The 19,788-nt window shown below is 40.2% G+C and overlaps 2 protein-coding genes across 4 annotated transcripts in view; one reads left to right on the top strand and one right to left on the bottom strand.

Moving 5' to 3' along the window:
- The window catches only part of Cog5 (component of oligomeric golgi complex 5), a 277,027-nt gene that overhangs the window by 90,352 nt on the left and 166,887 nt on the right, over nucleotides 1–19,788 (top strand). The window lies entirely within an intron of this gene.
- LOC101616494 (mitochondrial import inner membrane translocase subunit Tim8 A-like) lies at nucleotides 4,432–4,725 on the bottom strand. The gene has a single exon (XM_045135744.1). The coding sequence runs from the start codon at nucleotides 4,723–4,725 to the stop codon at nucleotides 4,432–4,434; it is 294 nt and encodes a 97-aa protein (XP_044991679.1).

Raw genomic sequence — 19,788 nt, 5'->3', positions numbered from 1 at the left:
GGTGCCTTTGTCAAAGATCAAATAGCTATAGCTACAGCTACTTGACCTAAGGTTCGAGTCTTCAGTTCTGCTCCATTGATCTATACTTTTGTTTTTATGCAAGTACCATGCTGTTTTTGTTCTATGGCTTTGTAGTATAGCTTTAGATCAGGTATGGTGATATCACCAGTGGTATTTCTTTTGCCAGATGATCTGTCCATCGATGATAGTGGAGTATTGAAGTCCCTGACTGTGATGGTGTTGGTGTTTATTTCTTTTCTTTTCTGTCAAATCATTTTTTTTAAATAAACTGTGTTACACCTGTGTTTGGTGCATACAGATTTATAATTGTGATGTCTTCATATTGTATTGTTCCCTTGATGAATAAGACATGGCCTTCTTTGTCCTTTTTGATTACTTTTGGTTTTAAGTCTGTTTTATCATATATTAATATAGCAACACCTGTTTGTTTTTTACTTCCATTTGCTTAGGATATCATTTTCCATCCTTTCACCCTGAGGAGGTGTCTGTCTTTAGTGGTGAGGTGGGTTTCTTGAAGACAGCAGATAGAAGGGTTCAGTTATCTGATCTACCCTGTTGTGTCTTTTGATGGGTGAGTTAAGGCCATTAATAATTAAGGTTATGACTGTGAGGTTTGATTTCATCCCTACCATGATGGTGTGCTTTATGGGATTTGGTGCTTTCCTAAACTTTTAACTGTTTTGAGCCTGCTCTAGCTTTGGTTATTGTTACCTTCTTTTTATAGGCTCTTGAGATTGGTTGTTTGACTCTTCTGTGTGGAGTATTCCCTGAAGTATATTTTCTATAGGCATGGCTTTGTGGTCATATAATCATAGAGCTGTCTTTTTTTATGGAAGGTTTCCCTTTCACCATCTATTATGAGGGATACTTTCAGTGGGTACCGTAGTTTTGGGTGGAATCCATAGTTTTTTAGACTTTGAGGTGTTCCATTTTAGGTCTTTCTAGCTTTCAGGGTTTCCATTGAGAAACCTGAGGTAATTATGATGGGAATGCTGTTTTATATAGTGAGTTATTTCTTTCTTGCTGCTTTTAGCATTTTCTCTTTGTTTTCATTGTTAAAAGTTTTAACCATGGATCTGGGTGTGGTGGATCACACCTTTAATCTCAGCACTCAGGGGGCAGAGGTGGCATGAGTTCAAGGCCACCCTGAGACTACATAGTGAATTCCAGGTCAGCCTGGGATAGAGTGAGACCTTACCTCAAAAAACTTAAAAAAAAAAAAAAAAGTTTTAACTGTGATGTCTTGGGGAGTTTCTTCTTTGATCCTGCCTGGTATTCTGTGGGCTTCTTGTATCTGGACGGGCTTCTCTTCTGTGAGATTGGGAAAATTTTATTCAATAATATTGTTGAGTATGCCTCTGGCCTGGATTTCTTCTCCTTCTGTTATTCCCATGATCTCCATGTTTGTTCATTTTAGGGTATTCCATAGTTTCCTCATCTACATGATTTTTTGAATTTAGCAAAATTTTTGTCCTCCCAATCAATTTCTTCTGTCTTGTCTTCCAGTTCAGAGTTTTGTCTTCCACATGAGTGACTCAGGGATTCTAGATAGTTTTTTTTTTGTTTTTTTTTTTTTTTTGTTTTGGTTTTTTGAGGTAGGGTCTCACTCTAGCCCAGGCTGACCTGGAATTCGCTATGGAGTCTCAGGGTGGCCTCAAAATCACAGCAATCCTCCTACCACCTGTGTTCTGGGATTAAAGGCATGTGCCACCATGCCTGGATAAAAAAATGCTCATTTTGAAACATGTAATAACTTAATATTTGTAAATGTACATAGTTGTACAGAACCCATGCCATTAAAAATTTTTTACGATGGACTATACTCACAGAGCTTTGTGTCCATATTTCAGGGAACTGAGACTCTGGTACAGTGAGAAATGTCTTATTTTATTGAGAGGAAGCAACTCTTTGTCCATGTAGGTTTTTTACCAAGTGTTCTGTTTTACATGTGAACTGGTTTGGTGTAGGATGGGTTTTAACCACACATAAACAGATTGTGGAGAATGCCAGTACGTCGGGAGCTCAGGCCTACTCACTCCACTTATGTTCACTCTTCAGGACAGGGGAACCAGGGGCTGAGGAGGTAAGAGCCAGAAAGCTGAGGAGTCAGGGGCTGCCACAGTTGCCTGTGCACCCTCTGGCTCAGGGGAGCAGAGACCTGGGGACTCAGGGGCAGGTCAGTGTGGAAGGCAGTGCAGCAGGCGTGCTTCAGCACCTTGCCACGGGGTTCAGGCCACTACAAGCCAGCAGCAGTTTTACCAGGACCGTGGAACTGGGAGGTGGGGAAGGAGCCAGGAACTCCAGCCTGCTCACTCCACTTTTGAGTGCACCCTCTGGAGTAGGGAATCTGGGAGCTGGTGATCCATGGGCAGGTCAGTTGAAGGCAGAACAACAGGCCTACTTCAGCAGCTTCCAGCAAGGTCCAGGAGCCCCAAGCCAGCCGCAGGGCTATTGGGACCATAGGAACTGGGAGGTGAGGAAGGAACCAGAATCTCCTACCTATTCATTCCCTGTGCACCTCTAGTCCAGGGCAATCCCAGTCACCACTTTTGATTTAGAATCTTGAGGTAGTTTTTATAGTAAACTAAAGAAGTAGATGAAGGTAAAACACTATCATTGGTTTATTTTGTCTTAATTGATAATTCTTAAAGTAGTCAAATTTTGTCCTATTGGACAAGTCTTCTCCCTTTGAAGTTACATGTGAATTGTCGGAGGGTCCTTAGAAAGGTGGCACCACCATTTTAAGGGATTCTTTTCATAACATGGCCTCTTCGAATGATACTGGTAAGGTTGTGTTGGGTATCCTGTATAGGTGTATAGGTAGTAGTTAGCATGCTCTTGACAGTTTTAAGGTTTGTACTCATAGATGTAAGTATAGCATGGTAACTGATACATAATTATTCAGTAAATATTTCTTTCTTTCTTTTTTGTTTTTTTGAGGTAGGTTCTCACTCTAGCCCACGCTGACCTTGAATTCACTATGGAGTCTCAGAGTGTTCTCAAACTTATGGCGATCCTCCTACCTCTGCCTCCCGAGTGCTGGGATTAAAGGAGTGCACCACTATGCCCAGCTTACTCAGTAAATGTTTCTTTCATTTTTCTATAAAAAAAAACTTTACTTTTATTTATTTATTTGAGAGAGAGAGAGAGAGAGGCAGAGAGAGGGAGAAAGAGCGTGCCAGATCATTCAGCCATTGCAAACAGATTCTAGACGTATGCGCCCCCTTGTGCATCTGGTTTATGTGGGTCCTGGGGAATCAAACCGAGGTCTTTTGGCTTTGCAGGCAAGTGCCTTAACCGCTAAGCCATCTCTCTAGCTCTCAGTAAATTTTTTTTTTTTCCCAGAGATGAATCTTGTTGAGTTTTTATTTCAGTGATGAAAAGAATGCAGTTAATGGAATTTGTAGTCATTAACATCAGACATGCACCTCTACCTGAAACTCCTATTTTTGACTGACCTAAATCTGATGACTTTTTTTTTTTAATTTTATTTATTTATTTGAGAGCGACAGAGACAGAGAGAAAGCTAGATAGAGGGAGAGAGAGAGAGAGAATGGGCGCGCCAGGGCTTCCAGCCTCTGCAAACGAACTCCAGACGCATGCGCCCCCTTGTGTATCTGGCTAACGTGGGACCTGGGGAACCGAGCCTCGAACCGGGGTCCTTAGGCTTCACAGGCAAGCGCTTAACCGCTGCGCCATCTCTCCAGCCCCCTGATGACTTTTTTTAGGCACATCTGTGAATGTTTTGTATTCTGATACACAGAGTAAGTTTAGCATGTTTCATGGCAGTCTGGTAATGAGAATTATGTTCATGGACTAGATTCCTTTATAACTAAAGGCCTCTATATTCTCGGGCTGCCCATTCAACATTGAGACCATATTTTAAAATATATATTGAAGTAAATCATAGTGTCGGGAAGGGAGATAACCTGGAAAGCTGAACTCCAGCCCTGATAATCAAACAATAGATAAGATGGTCCACAGTCAAATGCCAAGTTATTCTCCCATTGCTACCTTTCCTGACACAGAGGTCTTCCTAAAAGTGTGAAATTCATTTATACAGATAGACTTATCTGTGTGGTCCCACTATCAAATTACAGAAAGCAGTGCCACTATCAAAATTATACAAAGCAGTTAGTTAAGGGGACCTTGAGAAAAGCATAGCCCCATATGCATCTCAGAGTTTTCCATTCATCTTTCAATTATTTTCCCATGATTAGCATTAAAAACACACCACATACACATATGACCCTCAACCCCCTACACAAAATTGGTCTTTGTTCATTCTCAGATGATAAGACGTCCCAAGAATGACAAGAGTCGGGAACCATTCCCCATAGCCATTTCTTCAACCTTCCATCAACAGCTTTTCATTTCTTGAGCTACTTTTCCAAAGAGGTATTGCTGAGATCAGTCAGAAAGCCTCTCTGAGAAGACTGGTTTGGATTTCTGGGTCTGTTCAAGTCGATTCAAGATGAATTGGCTTGTAACAATGAAGCGCTCAACGCAGTTTACAAAACAGGCCTCAGCCCGACTGTCCAGTTTTGGCCCAGGCTTGTCCATGCACTTCTCCCAGCAAAGTTCTGTCATCTGGTGCACCAGCTGCTGGAAGCGCTGCTTCTGCTTCTCCACCTTGATGAGATGCTGCAGTTGGGGATCCATGGAGCCGAAGCCCACCGCGGAGGAGGACGAGGAGGGATCCATCCCGGTGCGTCCACGCATGCCCAGACGAGCACCCAACCGACTCACCAACCTTCACGTGTCTCAGTAAATATTTCTTGAGTGTACCAATGAATGGCTTATCTGGCAGTGTGACCACTATTTTTATATAAAATGTTTTGTACATAAACTTTTTTTAAGCCATTATAAGGCATATTGTTGATTTGTACTCTGTATTGTAAAACCAAAGAGGTTTTACTTTCCTGTCAAGGTAAAACTTGATTAGAAAACAACAAAGAGAAAATCTACAGAGTAAGAGAATATACTCACAACTATACATCTAACAAGGAAATTCGTATACAGAATATATAAGGAACTCAACTCAATAGAAAAAAAAAACAAATAATATGATTAATGTACAATAGACATTTCTCAAAGGAAGACATACAAGTGGCAAACAGGTATACAGAAAAAAATGCTCAAACTCTTCAGTCCTTAGGGAAATGTGATTAAAACCATGTACTCAAACCACATAATCAAAAAGCCACAAGAGGGATGGCTTAGCAGGTAAGGCATTTACCTGAGAAGCCTAAGGACCAAGGTTTGATTCCCTAGTCCCTGCATAAACCAGATGCCCAAGGTGGCTCATGTGTCTGTAGTTAATTTGCAGTGGCTGGAGGCCCTGGCACACCCCTTCCTTCCTTTCCTCCCTCTCTCCCTCCCTCCCTCCCTCTCTCTTTCTCTCTCTCTCTGTGTGTATATCTTTCTCCCTCTTTCAAATAAAATAAATCTTAAAAAAAAAGACGAAAACAAGTGTTGGTCAAAATATGCAGAAAAGGAAGCTTTTCTTCACCACAGTGGGAATGTAAAGTACTACAATTATTATGAGAGGTAGTGTGGATGTCCCTCAAAAAATTAAATCAAGAACTGCCTTATGCTCGAGCACTGCCACTGTTCCAAGGAGAATGAAATCAATATATTAACAAGATACCTGTATCCCCATGTTTATTACAGCTGTAATCCCCAAAGCCAAGAAAGGTAATTAATCTAAGTGTCCATCAAGTGATGAATGGATTTTAACAACATGGCACATATGCATAATGGAATATTCTTTAGCTCTAAAAAGAAAGAAGTAATTTGTGGTGACATGGTTAGAAGTGGAGATAATCATATTAAGTAAAAGAAGGCAGACACAGAGCAACAAACACCACATGATCTCATAGAAGTTGAGAGAGGAGTGGTGGTTTCCAGAAGCTGGGGAGCGTGGCAGGGAGGTAGCTATAAGAAAAGCTTGACTAATGCTTACTGTTATGAGTAGAGAAGACGAAAGCCAGCTGATGGGTATGTTGCACGGGGGGAGGGGGGTAACTAGATAATGCATATGTACTGTGTGTCTTTCAAAAGCAGAAGAAAGGATTTTGAATACTTTTGCCATAAAGCGTTGATAAAGGCTTGAGCTGATATACTTACACACTTTTGAACATTATGTAATGTACATATGTATTAAAATCTCACAAGGTATTCCTAAACATGTATAGCTTTTATCTACCAGTTAACAAACAAAAGATCATATTTTAAATTTATTTTAATTTGTGTGTGTGTGTGTGTGTGTGTCGTATGCATATGTATGTGCCCACATGGTGCCTCGTACTCTCACCTGTAGTGGGGTTTGCACACCTGCAGTGGCCAGAGTGGAACATCAGGTGTGACACTGCTTTGCTCTTCCACCCTTTTTAAAAAATTTTATCTATTTATTTATTTGAGAGTGAGAAAGAGGCAGTCAGAGAGAAAGAGAGAGAGAAAGGGCACGCCAGGGCCTCTAGCCACTGCAAAAGAACCCCAGACACATGTGTCACATTGTGCATCTGGCTTATGTGAGTAGTGAGGAATCGAACCGAGATCCTTTGGCTTTGCTGGCAAATGTCTTAACTGCTACGCCATCTCTCCAGTCCTCTTCCACCCACTCTTATTTGAGCCAGTCTCTTACTGATCCTGGAGCTTACCAGTTCCTTCTTTTCTTCTTCCTCTTACCTTCTCTCCCTTCCTCTCTTTTTTCAATATTTACTTATTTATTTTGGGTGAGTTCTTGTGATCCTCAGGTTTGTGCTACCGTATTGTACTGGGGGTACAGACGCTTGTGGCCATTCCCAGCTATTTGTGTGTATTCTGGGGGCTGAACACTTAAGCCATCTCTCAGGCATCTTGTAGGCCCTCATGTTTGCACAGGAAATCCTCTTAACCAACTAGCCATCTCTGTAGCCTAAAAGTCATACTCTTAAGTTAAAAATAAAAAGTGAATTAGAACAATTTGTAAGATAGTGGCATACATGAAGGCATAAGGAGTTGCTAGCTAATTTCTGACCAATTTTTATGGCAACTGTTTCATCTTTCAACATCATCTAAGTTCAAAATGGAGTTAATAGGAAACTCCTTTACAATCAGAAGTTTCTCTGCTAAAGCATTATATTCAGTTTGTGTGAGTTTACCATACATGTAGGAAAGTTGAATAATCTCACATAGATAGTATGTAAACTAATTATATTTTCAAGAAAGTATGGTGTTATGTTGCAGTTAGGTTTTTTTCTTTTTTTTTTTTTTTTTTTGAGGTAGTGTTTCACTTTAGCTCAGGCTGACCTGGAATTCACTCTGTAGACTCAGGATGACCTTGAACTCATGGTGATCCTCCTACCTCTGCCTCCCGAGTGTTGGGATTAAAGGCATGTGACACCATGCCTGGCATGCAGTTAAATTTTTGGAAGTAGATATGGTTTTCATAATTTTATAAAGACCTAGTGAGTATTTGGGAATTCTCTTTTATCTTTAACCCTGCAAAGAGTTATTAGCTTCATTTCTATTTGTCAGAGTTATACTTTTAAAGCTATGATTGTCAGCAACCAAAAAGAAGTACTCATTATGACTGGTACTTTGTAAAATCCTATTTCATCTGCCCCTAAGAATCTTTTTATTTAATGAAATACAATGTTGATGTGCTTCCCCTGTGGAAATTACTATCCCATAATACCAAAGAGGCATTACTCTTCCATACAGCATTTGAGTATTTGAGTTTCATTCAGGGAAAGTGAAAATAAATCTAGAAGAAATGAGGATTCTAAAAGGGGCATTAATATTATATGCAATGAAATTCTAAACATCATCTGGATTGAAGAATCTGATCAAATTTCATGAAACAGTAAGTAATAAACAGATGAATTTTAAAAATCAGAGTTGGAGTGAGTACAGAAAACTGTGAAATATATTTACATACCTTAAGTGATTTAATCTTTGAGCTTATAGGTTTTAAATCCTTAGCTATTTGGTCTATTCTGCTTTCCACAGCTTTTAATTATAGCTGAGCAAGATGATATCATGGACTTGAATAACTGGAGCTTTAGGAATATAAACCCAGCACTATAAGAAGATAACTGCTATTCCTAGGTTGTGTGAAAAGTTGTCCAGAGACTTGAGTCCCATTGAGCATGCTTCCTAGCAGTACCCTGCACAGGTATGACTGCTCCCTAAGGACTTGGGATGAGACTGGGTCCTTGTGCTAATGCTGTTGAGTAGGAGACACCAAACTTGCCCTGCTGACCAGCAGTGAGAGGGACGGGTCTGAGGTGGGCTCTACAGGAATTGCCATGGGAGGGAGCCTGGCAGGGCCTTTTTGGTGATGCAGAGGGCCAAATTTCCAGATTTCAAATTACACATGAGTTGAGAACTAGCTCTGGGTTCTTGAGCAAGCGATTCTAAGTGGCTTAGCTGAAAGTTATTGCAGCTGGTTTACAAGGTGATGTTCAAGCTCACAGTCAGGACCAATGTTGGCAGAAAGACAAGCATTTCTGCCTTTCTGCCAAGTCACTAGTATGTATGAGTTTTGTTGGAGCCAAGTGGTTTCAGGAAGAGTATCGTTTCCTGGTTTGACGATCAGGTCTGCCACCTGGGTGCTGATTTGTACTTTCAGAAAATAAATTCTTGGGCTAGAGAGATGGCTCACCAGTTAAGGTGCTTGCCTATAAAGCCTTATGACCTGGGTTCAGTTCCCTAGAGTTTGTTTGCAGCAGCTGGAGGCCCTGGCATGCCCATTTCTTCTGTCTGTCTCTCTTGTTTCTCTCTCTGCTTGGAAATAAATGTATAAATATGAAAAAAAGTTAAACACTGAATTCTAGCCAGGCATTGTGGTATATTCCTTTAATACCAGCCCTCAGGAGGCAGAGGTAGGAGAATAACTGTGAGTTCCAAGCCAGCCTGGAACTAGAGTGAATTTCATGTCAACCTGGGTTAAAGTGAGGTCCTACATCAAAAGAGAGAAAACAACAACAACAACAAAAAATGGCTGGAGAGTTGGCTTAGTGGTTAAAGCACTTGTCTGTGAAGCCTAAGTTTGATTCCCCAGAACCCACATAAGCCAGGTGCACAAAGTGGCACATGCATCTGGAGTTCACTTGCAGTGGCTGGAGGTCCTAGCATGCCCATACTTCCCCCCCTTTTCTCTAATAAATAAATAAAAATAATAAACACACACACACACACAAAAAACCCTGAATTCTTATTATGAAGGGTATTATGACTGCTGACCTCCTGTTATATCATATTGTATTGACCAGAGTATTTGTGTTTTCAAAGTTAACTTTACTAAATATATCACTGATTTATGGTATTTAAAGTTTTAGTGAATTAAGTTACTGTGGGAAGTGGGGGAGATATTTGAGCATTAGTCATTACAGTTTAGCACATATGTTCTAATTAAATGTCAGAAGACATGCCAGTAATACTGTTGAAGAGATTCAGAAGACATAAATTATTTACAGTTGGGAGATTAGAAAGGATGTTATGTGTAGGTAGCATCTGAACTGAGTAATGAAAGATAAGGTGTTTTGTGGGGATGTTTAGAGATTAGGAAGATTTCAGATATTTCAATTTAGGAAGCTATAGTCAGTCTTGTAATTTAATTACAACATAAGCTCCAGATTAATGGTCAGATGTATTGAAGTAAATACACATCTTTATTTCTAGACTCCTTAAAGATCATTAAAATGAAAGTAAAGGACTGCAATAGCATAAGCCCACAGGAGAAATAATGCAAGTAGTAATGCAGCAGATAACAAACATTAGTAAGATTTTGTACCATGGAAAGCAGTTGGATGTTGGCATAATCAATTGATATATATGTATATAGGAATGATAAAAGTTTAGGAAGTAGAAACATAATTTGTTAAAAAGAGAGAATTCAGGAAACATACCCCCTATGGAATTTTGGAAAGACTCAGAATTAAGAAGCATCATATACTTTTCATGATGATATGAAGAAAATGATAAAAAATAATTTATTGATAAAATTTGTTGTTGTGGAAAACAAGTACAATGAGTGGTAATATTCTCTTTATTAGCATTAAAACATTCCCTAAGATCCCTGCAGTGGCCAGCCAAAGGCTAACAGGGCAGACATATGTAAAACTGTCAAATAATTGCTGTAAATCTAGGTAAGATAGAAGAGAATGATAATATCTTGTTCCCTATAGCTAAATACTCTCTTTCTATAGCAATGCTAAGATGGTTTTTAGTGCCCAGTTTTCTTTCTCTCTCTCTCTCTCTTTTTGTTTTTGTTTTTTGAGGTAGGGTCTCACTGTAGCCCAGGCTGACCTGGAATTCACTATGTAGTCTCAGGGTGGCCTTGAAATCACAGAGATCATCCTATCTCTGCCTCCTGGGAGTGCTGGGATCAAAGGTGTGCCCACCACTACGCCCGGCTCGAGTTTTCTCTTTTTGAATCAAACTTTGCTTCAAATAAAGTATTTGTATAGTAAGTCTCCTCTCTAATTTTGTGTTGTCAGACTGAAATTTAGTTAAAGCAGTTCTGTGTTCATCTATCTTGATCATGGCCTTAAACATATATTTTACTCACTTTGTGTGTGGGTGAGTGAGTGGAGGCTAATTAATAAGGGAAACTGTTATTTTCTTCTCACTTTTCTACCCAATTCTCCAACTTGCTGACGATAAATGTATATCCAGCAATTAAGTTCTATTCTGTCACTGTTTACCTGGAATAAACTCACAAGGATAGAATTAACTAATAATGAAGGTCACAGTCTCACTGGAGGTTTGACTGCCCCAACTTCAGAGGTCAGTTGTAAATCCCAGGTTCTCACTAATTCTGTCTGTAGATTCAAAGGTTCCAACAACCCCTCTTCAGATTTCATAATCCATTAGAATAGCTCATAAGAACTCAGAAGCATGCTTAACCCACCATTGCTGGTTATGTAAAGGATCCAACTCCTGAACAATAAAGCGTCAGAGATAGAAAGGCAGCATGTGAGGCAAGATAGGCTTCTTGTCTTGTTGCATCACCCTGAGCACTTGCTGTATTCAGTCAGGCCAAAGTTGTCTGAACATGCTCATTAGAAGTATTGGTGGACGTTCCATTGTATGGACACAATTAATTAATTCATGGCATTGGTTAATAACTAATCTCTAACTCCTCTATCTTGAACATGGGGTAGGATTGACAATTCCAGCCTTAAAATTTTTTCTGATTCTGCTATCTATTGGTTTTGAGCTAGCAGTTATTTATTTAGCATATAAAAGAAATATGTACATATTATTTTATTCATATATATATTATTTATATGTATTTATAATTTGTTTTGTTTGGTACTGAGGATTGAATCTAGGGCTTCACACATGAAGCCTGTGCCCCAACGCGGTGCTACATCCAGTACTGCTAGTGATACTTACGTCTCTGTAGATTCAGCGTTTTACTTGATATTAGTTACTTTCCTTGTGACCATTTACATATGTGACAAGAAGCAATTCAGAGGGTAAAGAGTTTATTTTGGCTTACGTTTGAAGGATAGAATGCATCACAGTGGAAAGGCATGGCAGTAAAACTGGCTGGTCACATGGTATTTGCAGTTAGGAAGCAGAGAAGGAGAGAGAGAGAGAGAGAGAGAGAGAGAGAGAGAGAGAGTTTATATCTTTTTTTGTTTGTTTGTTTTGTTTTTGTTTTTCGAGGTAGGGTCTCACTCTGGCCCAGGCTGACCTGGAACTCACTATGTAGTCTCAGGGTGGCCTCGAACTCATGGCGATCCTCCTACCTGTGCCTCCCTAGTGCTGGGATTAAAGGCGTGTGCCACCACACCTGACTAGAGAGTTTGTATCTTTTATTCATTCCAGGACCTCAGCCCATGGCATGGTGCCACCCACATTCGGTTGGGTCTTTTTCTCAAGTAAATCTCCTTACATTCTTCCAGACATAGCAAAGGAGTGCTCTTGGGTGGTTCTGAAGCCAGCTAAGTTGGCAGTGAGGAGCATCTGTCACAGAGTTCTGTGTCAGCACCCTAGAGAATAATGGGAGGAGGGTGGGTTGATTCTGTTGCTATTTTTTTTTTTTTTTTTCGAGGTAGGGTCTCACTCTAGCCCAGGCTGACCTGGAATTCACTGTGGAGTCTCAGGGTGGCCTCGAACTCACTGTGATCCTCCTACCTCTTCCTCCCAGGTGCTGGGATTAAAGGCGTGTTCTACCCTGCCCGGCTCTATTGCTAATTTTTGTGGAAGAGTTCAAAACTAAGATGAAATTAAGCAAAATTAGTCTTCTGGTAATCAATTTATTCAAACTACTATGTGTTGAAGTACTTCTATGTCCTAGCAATTATTTGCTCCAGCATTAGAGAAGCAACAGCCAAATTTCTGTTCTCAAGGACATTATGAGATTGTTTTATGTGGTGTTTAGACTGTTCATCTATGAATTGATCTACTGAGATGTAATATGCCAAGTAAAAGTCAGGGGGAAAGAACAATTTATTTTTAGCATATTATTTGAGATGCCCTGTAGTTATTTGAGATTATATGAGTTATGAGATTCATGGGGGAGATTGGGGCTAAAGATGTAAATTTAGATTGTAACATGTATGGATGGTAATGTTCCTGGAAGCTGGGCTATTCCCCAGCAAAAGCCTAAGCCTGCCACTGGAGGATCTCTTTCATGGTCTCTTCTTTAGTGTATCTTACTCTCATGGTTTCAATAGAAGTATTTACCTCCCAAAGACTCCTGTTGAAGAATTAGTCCTTAGCTGGTTGATTCAATCATTGTTGATGTGATTGGACCATAAATTCTCTCTACGTTCATCAGTGGACCAATCCATTGATGGATTCCTAAGCTAATGTACTCTAGTTGGAAAGTAAACCACTGGCAGTGCTCCTTTGAAGGGTTATCTTGTCTCTGTCCCCTCCCTTTCTCTCTCTGTCTTCTTGCTGTTATGATGTAAACAGTTTTTCTCTGCCATCTCCTTCATCCAAGATCTGCCTTGCCTAAGGCCTCAGAACACTGGTGCTACCTGGCAGTGGATTGCAACTTCCAAAATCAGAAACCAGTATAAATGCCCCCTTAATTTGTTTTGTCTCAGATATTCATGGCAGACTGAAAAGCCTGGCTAATTAATGTACTTATTAACCTAGGCTCTCTTCCTTTTCTTTCTTCTTCCTACTTCAGTCTATTCCATTGTTCACATATTTTGACATAGAGCATTCACTTTTTTTTCCCTGTCTTCAAGTTCCTGGCCAAGTACCATGCATTCCCTCTGTTAAGGAAACATCCCAAAAGTTTCTTGTTACCACCAGGGTGATTTTATGAATATGTGTGAGTTCAGAGTGGCATTTTCTCTGGCCTCACCATTATAAGCTTCCAAGTTTTAAAAACCTTGTGAATAAATGAATAAACACATTTCTGCCTCTGCAGGATTATATACTTATGAATGGATGGATTTGTGAACCCTGAGAACTCTAGCCTTAAGATATAAATCTTAGAAAACATGTTTTGGGGTTTTTGTTTGGGGCAGTGAGAAATCATATGATTTCAGGCAATATTTAAAGAACATACAGCAGTGGGAGAAAGTTCAATTCATTTGAGGACTCAAGTTTAAGCCAGAATTAAAACAATTGATTAATTATACTGACATTTTAGGGGCAAAACCAGAAAATAGGTGTTTGTGTGTGTGTCATCTTTTTAAAATAAGAACTTTCAATATAGAGACTACTAAGTCAAAAACAGTTTTATGAGGCCATAAGAAAATAGAAAGGGTGCTGGCGAGATGGCTTAGCAGTTAAGGTGCTTGCCTGCAAAGCCAGAGGACCCAGGTTCAATTCCCCAGGTCCCATGTAAGCCAAATGCACAAGGTGGTGCACGTGTCTGGAATTCATTTGCAATAGCTGGAGGCCTTGGCACTTTCATTCTCTCTTTCAAATAAAGAATAAAGATAAAAATATTTTTAATAAATAGAAAGGGATATTCATGGCTTATATTGGACACCAGTAAAACAACCATCACATGCACTATTGCCATTTTTGTTCAACATAATACAAAAGTTCTTAGCATAGTAGGATAAAAGACAGAAGAGTAGAAAAATTGAGAGGCTGGGAAGATGGCTTAATGGATGAAACACTTGAAACAGAGTACCCAAGCTCAGATCCCTAGGCCCTCACATGAAAACAGGAAGTCATAGAAAGCTTCTTTAATCCCAGTACTCTAACTGTGAAATGGGAGGGGAAACAGGAGGATTTTATGGAAGCTCTCAGTGAGTACAGCAATGAGCCATAGCAATAGACAAAGGTCCAAAGACAGAAAGCCTGCTTCACAGAACAAGTGGAAGGCAAAGACCAATATGAAAGTTGTCCTCTGCCCTCCATATATGTGTGTAGTGACATGCGTCCACCCCAGGCCCACAGGCATGAACACACACACATGTGCATGTACGTCAGAAGATTTGAGAAGAAACCAAACTCTTATTTGCAAATGATATGAAGTCTATTTAGAAAACTGAAAGGGATTCATGTTAGACTGTAGTATCCAACTGTTAGCATCATCCATCCATCCATCGTCTGTCCGTCCATCCGTCCGTCCGTCCGTCTACCCACCCACCCTCCCACAGACAGGGTCTTGCTTCTGTAAAGCTTAGTTTTGCTTCAGATTTGCTATGTAGCCAGGTTGGCCTTGATCTTGCAGTCCTCCCAGGTCAACCTCCAAGCCTTTTTGTTTTTAGGTTGGAGAAACTGCGTTATGACTGTATGCTGATAAGAATAATTAAGTAGAGGAGGGAAAAATTAATTATTCAGAAAAAAGAAAGGAACATGTCTGAAGAGTAACATTTGAGTTAGGGTATAGCTCATTGGTAGGATTCTTGCATAGGTCAGCCAATCTGCAGCACAGCAAGAAAATAAATCCATAAGTTAAGAAGAGATACATTTTAGACAAGAGATTGTCCTTAATGTCTAAGTGTGGGACAGGTAGCTGAGAGAGAGGTTGGGGCGGGAGAGTTCTACACAGATCACTAATGGGCAAGAGGTCAGGGAGTGGTGATGAATGACATAATTTGATGACATGATATTCATAATTAGGTTCCTATAGAGTAGAATGGTTTGAAGTGTCAGGAGCAAAATTGACGATGCTTAACCCCGGGCCAAATACCACTAAAAGGGAACACAGTTACCATGTGAAAGGTTGTAGGAAGAGGGCTAGGCTTTTGTTAGAAAAAGAAGACATGAATTTATTTTCTTTTTAAAGTTGCTTTCTAACTCATCTAAATCATATTCCCTCTCCTGCTCTTTTCAAACACTTGGATCATAGGCATAATTTCTTTTTTGTGAGTATCATATACCAGCACTTTTTTTACCTGTGACATCAACTCTACTGCATCTGTAAGGTAATAGATACAGCTTTCTCACAGTGAAGTTCAGAGAGTGCGTGCCTGCTAAAATATGATGTGAAGAAACTATGTTTTAAGCTGCGTGGCTATAATCCCGGGGAGGTGAAACAGGCCAATCAGGAGTACAAAGTCAATCCTGGATTATATCATGAGTTCGAAGTATGGGCCAGCCTGAGCTATAAAAAACCCTGTCAAAAAAAAAAAAAAAGTTGGGGCTAGAGAATTGGCTTAGCAGATAAGGCACTTGCCTACAAAGCCTAAGGACCCAAGTTCAATTCCCTAGTACCCATGTAAGCCAGATATACAGGGTGTTGTATGCATCTGTAGTTCATTTGCAATGGCTAGAGGCCGTGGCATACCCATTCTCTCTATCTGCCTCTTCCCCCTCAAATAAATAAATAAATAAAAATAATAAAAATATTTTTAAAAAGTTTTTTAAAAGTACATAACTTATTCCCTCTTTTCCACAACACCATTCTTCTTTTCTTTTGGTTGTTATTTTTATTTATTTATTTGAGAGTGACAAAGAGAAAGAAACCAATATGCTTGTAGAGAGAATTGACGCACTAGGGCTTCCAGCCACTGCAAATGAACTCTAGATTCGTGCGCCTCTTGTGCATCTGGCTAATGTGGGTCCTGGGGAATGGAGCCTCGAATGGGGTCTTTAGGCTTCACAGGCAAGCACTTAACCATTAAGCCATCTCTCCATTCCCCACCATTCTTTTTTAAAAAATTATTTTGGGCTGGGGAGATGGCTCAGCAGTTAAGGGGGTTGCCTGCAAAGCCAAAGGACCTTGGTTCAGTTCCCCAGGAACCATGTAAGCCAGAAGCACAAGGGGGCTCATGTGTCTGGTGTTCGTCTGCAGTGGCTGGAGGCCTTAGTGTGCCCATTCTCTCTCTCTTTGTCTCTCTCTCAAATAAAAAAAATAAGTAAAGTTTAAAAATACTTTATTTACTTATTTGCAAGCTGAGAGATACAGACAGAGAGAATATGGACGTGCCAGGGCCTCTAGCCTCTGCAAACAAACTCCAGATGCATGCGCCACTTGTGCATCTGGCTTATGTGTGTACTGGGGAATCAAACCCAGGTCATTAGGCTTTGCAGGCAAGTGCCTTAACCACTGAGCCATCTCTTTAGCTCCATGCCACCATTCTTGTGTTCATTTGTGCTTCACCTTTAATCATTGAATAGTATCCAGATAGAAAAAAAGGTATTGACCTTTGGAAGTAAAACCTTTGCAGATCTTCTCCAGATCAGATAGTCTGATTGCCCACTTACAATATGTTAACGGTGTCCAGTGGACACATGGAGTTGTAAAAGATGTAGTTAGATAAGCACCTCCTTATTTTTTGAACAAAGTGCATGTCGTCTAGTGTGGTGGCTTGAATTAGGTGTCCACTATAAACTCATGTGTTGTGAATGCTAGCTCCTCAGCCAATGGCAAGTTGGGAATTTGAGCCTTGATGGAGGTCTGTTGTTGGAGGTGGGCTTATGGGTGTTACAGCCAGCTTCAATTTGCCAGTGATTGGCACACTTTCCTGCTGCTGTTGTCCACCTAACATTGGTAAGGAGGTGAGGTCCAGCCTGTGCTAATGACAGGGTTTCCCCTGCCGTCATAGAGCTTCCCCTCAAGTCTGTAAGCATTTCCTCACCAATGCTGCTTTTGGTTGGATGCTTCCTGCCAGCACGAGAAGGCAACTGCAGCTGTTAGCATTGAAACAGGAAAAATAAATAACTGAATTGACAATTTCCAGCAACCATAGTGACAAAATACTTGGTATATCATTGTGACAGCCAAGTGAGGATTTCTGTGTCTATGAGGAATGCTTGGTGCTGGTTTTAAAACCGAATAGCTTACCATGCATATTAAAGTGGGCTGGAAGATAGCTCAGTTGGTAAAGTACTACTTCTGCAAGCATGAGGTCCTGAGTTCAATACCCAGAACCTATGTAAAAATGCTGGTCATGCTGGCATGTTCCTGAATCCCAGGTCTGGGAAGGTGGATTTCTGAGGCACTATATGGGTAAGATGAATATAATATATATTTAACATGCATTTTAAATACTTACAGTTTCTCTTTCAGGGAGTTTTAGAGTCTGAAAGAGCACCTGTCACAACATGACTGTTTAGTATTGTGTAGTAAAAGGAAAGTTAATCTTCTCCAGGCACTGGTATTTTCTATCAGTAGTTGAAACTATCACATAAGCAAGAGCAAAAATAACTATAGTCTTTTATTTAAGATGCCCAAACCTCAGGTTTCAGATTATTGTTCTAAAAGAAATGATGCCAAAATACATAATAGGCAGAATGCTGTGGGCTGGACAGTGGCTGTTTCCAATGGAGAAGGTGAAGGAGAGGGTCTTGGTGACATAGAGTAGGAAAGGAGTCAGCATGTGGTAATGGACCACTTTGTGTAATGTGATTTATGACTTAGTGGTGTAATCTAAGCAGTGGGGTGGGGGAGGAAGTTCGATCACTGGTGCTATACTCTTGAAAAGATACCTGGACCCCAGATGCTTCGAAGGTCTTTCCCTTTTTCACTTCCTGATGGTCATGAGTGAGCAGTGTTTTGTTTCATGTACTGTGTCCTTCTACAAACCCAGAGCGTCTTTGACTGAAACTTATGAAACAATTGGCTAAAATAAACTTTTCTGGGGTTTAGGCTGGTTACTTAGGTATTTTGTCACACTGATGAAAAGTTGACTATGACAGTTAGATTCCACATAGAGGTGTTCTGTAGTCCACTTGTTTCACTGGTCACAATGTGCTTAAGGGTTATATATGCAATAGGCTGTAATAGGATCTTGTTCCTTTTGAAGCCTGAATAATGTTCCATTGCAGGCACTTGTGTATTCATCTGTCAGTGGGCATTTGAGTTGCTTCCACTGCTGGGCTCTTGTGATGTGAATACTGCAGTGAAGATTGACATGCAAGTGTTTCTTTGACCTGCCAGTGTTTCCTGCTTTCTTCATATACTTTGGCATTTCTTGGGTATATCCCCCAAAATTGTATCTTATATTGATCCTATTTTTTGTGTTGTTTTCTGGTACAAGAGATGGGACCCAAGGCCCCACGCATGTTCAGAAAGTACTGTACCACTAAGCCAACCTCCCCCCACCCCGCCATTAACGTGTTTGCGAAGCTGCACACTTCTTTCCATGGCATCTGCACCATCTTGATTTTGAGCTATAGCACACAAGAATTCCAGTTTGTTTACCTCAACAGCTGTGCTCAATAGTGGCCATTCTGTTGGGTGTAAAATCATAGCTTATCATGACCTGCATCTCTCTGATGAGTAGTCATGCTGAGCTTCTTTTATGTGCATGTTGGACATGACCTGTCTTGTTTGGAGAAATATCTATAGAAGGCCTTCGCCCATTGTTAAATTATAGAATTACAACTTATTTTTGTGTCTTGCAGTCTCTTACTTTTACAGACTTTTTTTTCTTAAGTGTGTGGACTCTTTAGAGTTTCTTATGTGTACAGCTGTGTCATCTTGGAACAGAGGTAAATTTGCTTCCTCTTTTTTTTTTTTAATTTTATTTATTTATTTATTTGAGAGCGACAGACACAGAGAGAAAGACAGATAGAGGGAGAGAGAGAGTGGGCGCGCCAGGGCTTCCAGCCTCTGCAAACGAACTCCAGACGCGTGCGCCCCCTTGTGCATCTGGCTAACGTGGGACCTGGGGAATCAAGCCTCAAACTGGGGTCCTTAGGCTTCACAGGCAAGCGCTTAACCACTAAGCCATCTCTCCAGCCCTGCTTCCTCTTTTTTTATTTGTTCTTGCCCTAGAATTTCCATTGTCATGCTGAATGGAGGGAAATACATGCACGCACACACACATGTGTGTGTACACCAGAATTCTTACTGAAAAAATGATGTACCTATGCATATGCACATATAGTGTGTATATGTCATACACATATCTCACACACACACACACATACATGCATGTAAGTTTTCAGTCCTTGGGGAATCATACTCAGGCCTTTGCATATGCTAGGCAGCTTTCTACCACTGAGCCACATCAGAAGTTACATACAGGAGATTTAATCACATGTACATCATCTGTTTTTCCTTCATAGGGTAATATTTCATGATTTATAGTTAGTTATTGAGGTGTGTTTATTCTCAGAGGTCTTGTACTCTGCCTGCCACAGATGGCACCAATTTTTCAAATTATCTATAGAATTAATACAGTCCTTATCAGAACCGAAACTGGTTTGTTTGCAGAAATTGTCAGATAACCCTAAAGTTCATACTGAAATGAAAACAGACCAGAAGAATTAAAGCATATTTGAAATATAGTAGCATTTGAAAAAGAACAGACCCGATTTAAAAACTTATGACAGAGCTATCATAATTAAGATAGTCTGGTATTGGAATGAAGATGGAAATACACATGGAAGAGCATA

The sequence above is a fragment of the Jaculus jaculus genome, chromosome 16, assembly GCF_020740685.1.
Source record: "Jaculus jaculus isolate mJacJac1 chromosome 16, mJacJac1.mat.Y.cur, whole genome shotgun sequence".
NCBI lineage: Eukaryota > Metazoa > Chordata > Mammalia > Rodentia > Dipodidae > Jaculus > Jaculus jaculus.
The sequence above is the reverse complement of the archived record's forward strand: the minus strand, read 5'-3'. Positions and strand labels throughout refer to the sequence as shown.

Bases quoted from the DNA above. Each gene is read 5' to 3' on its own strand.
- LOC101616494 (XM_045135744.1), bottom strand. From the start codon at position 4,725: ATGGATCCCTCCTCGTCCTCCTCCGCGGTGGGCTTCGGCTCCATGGAT.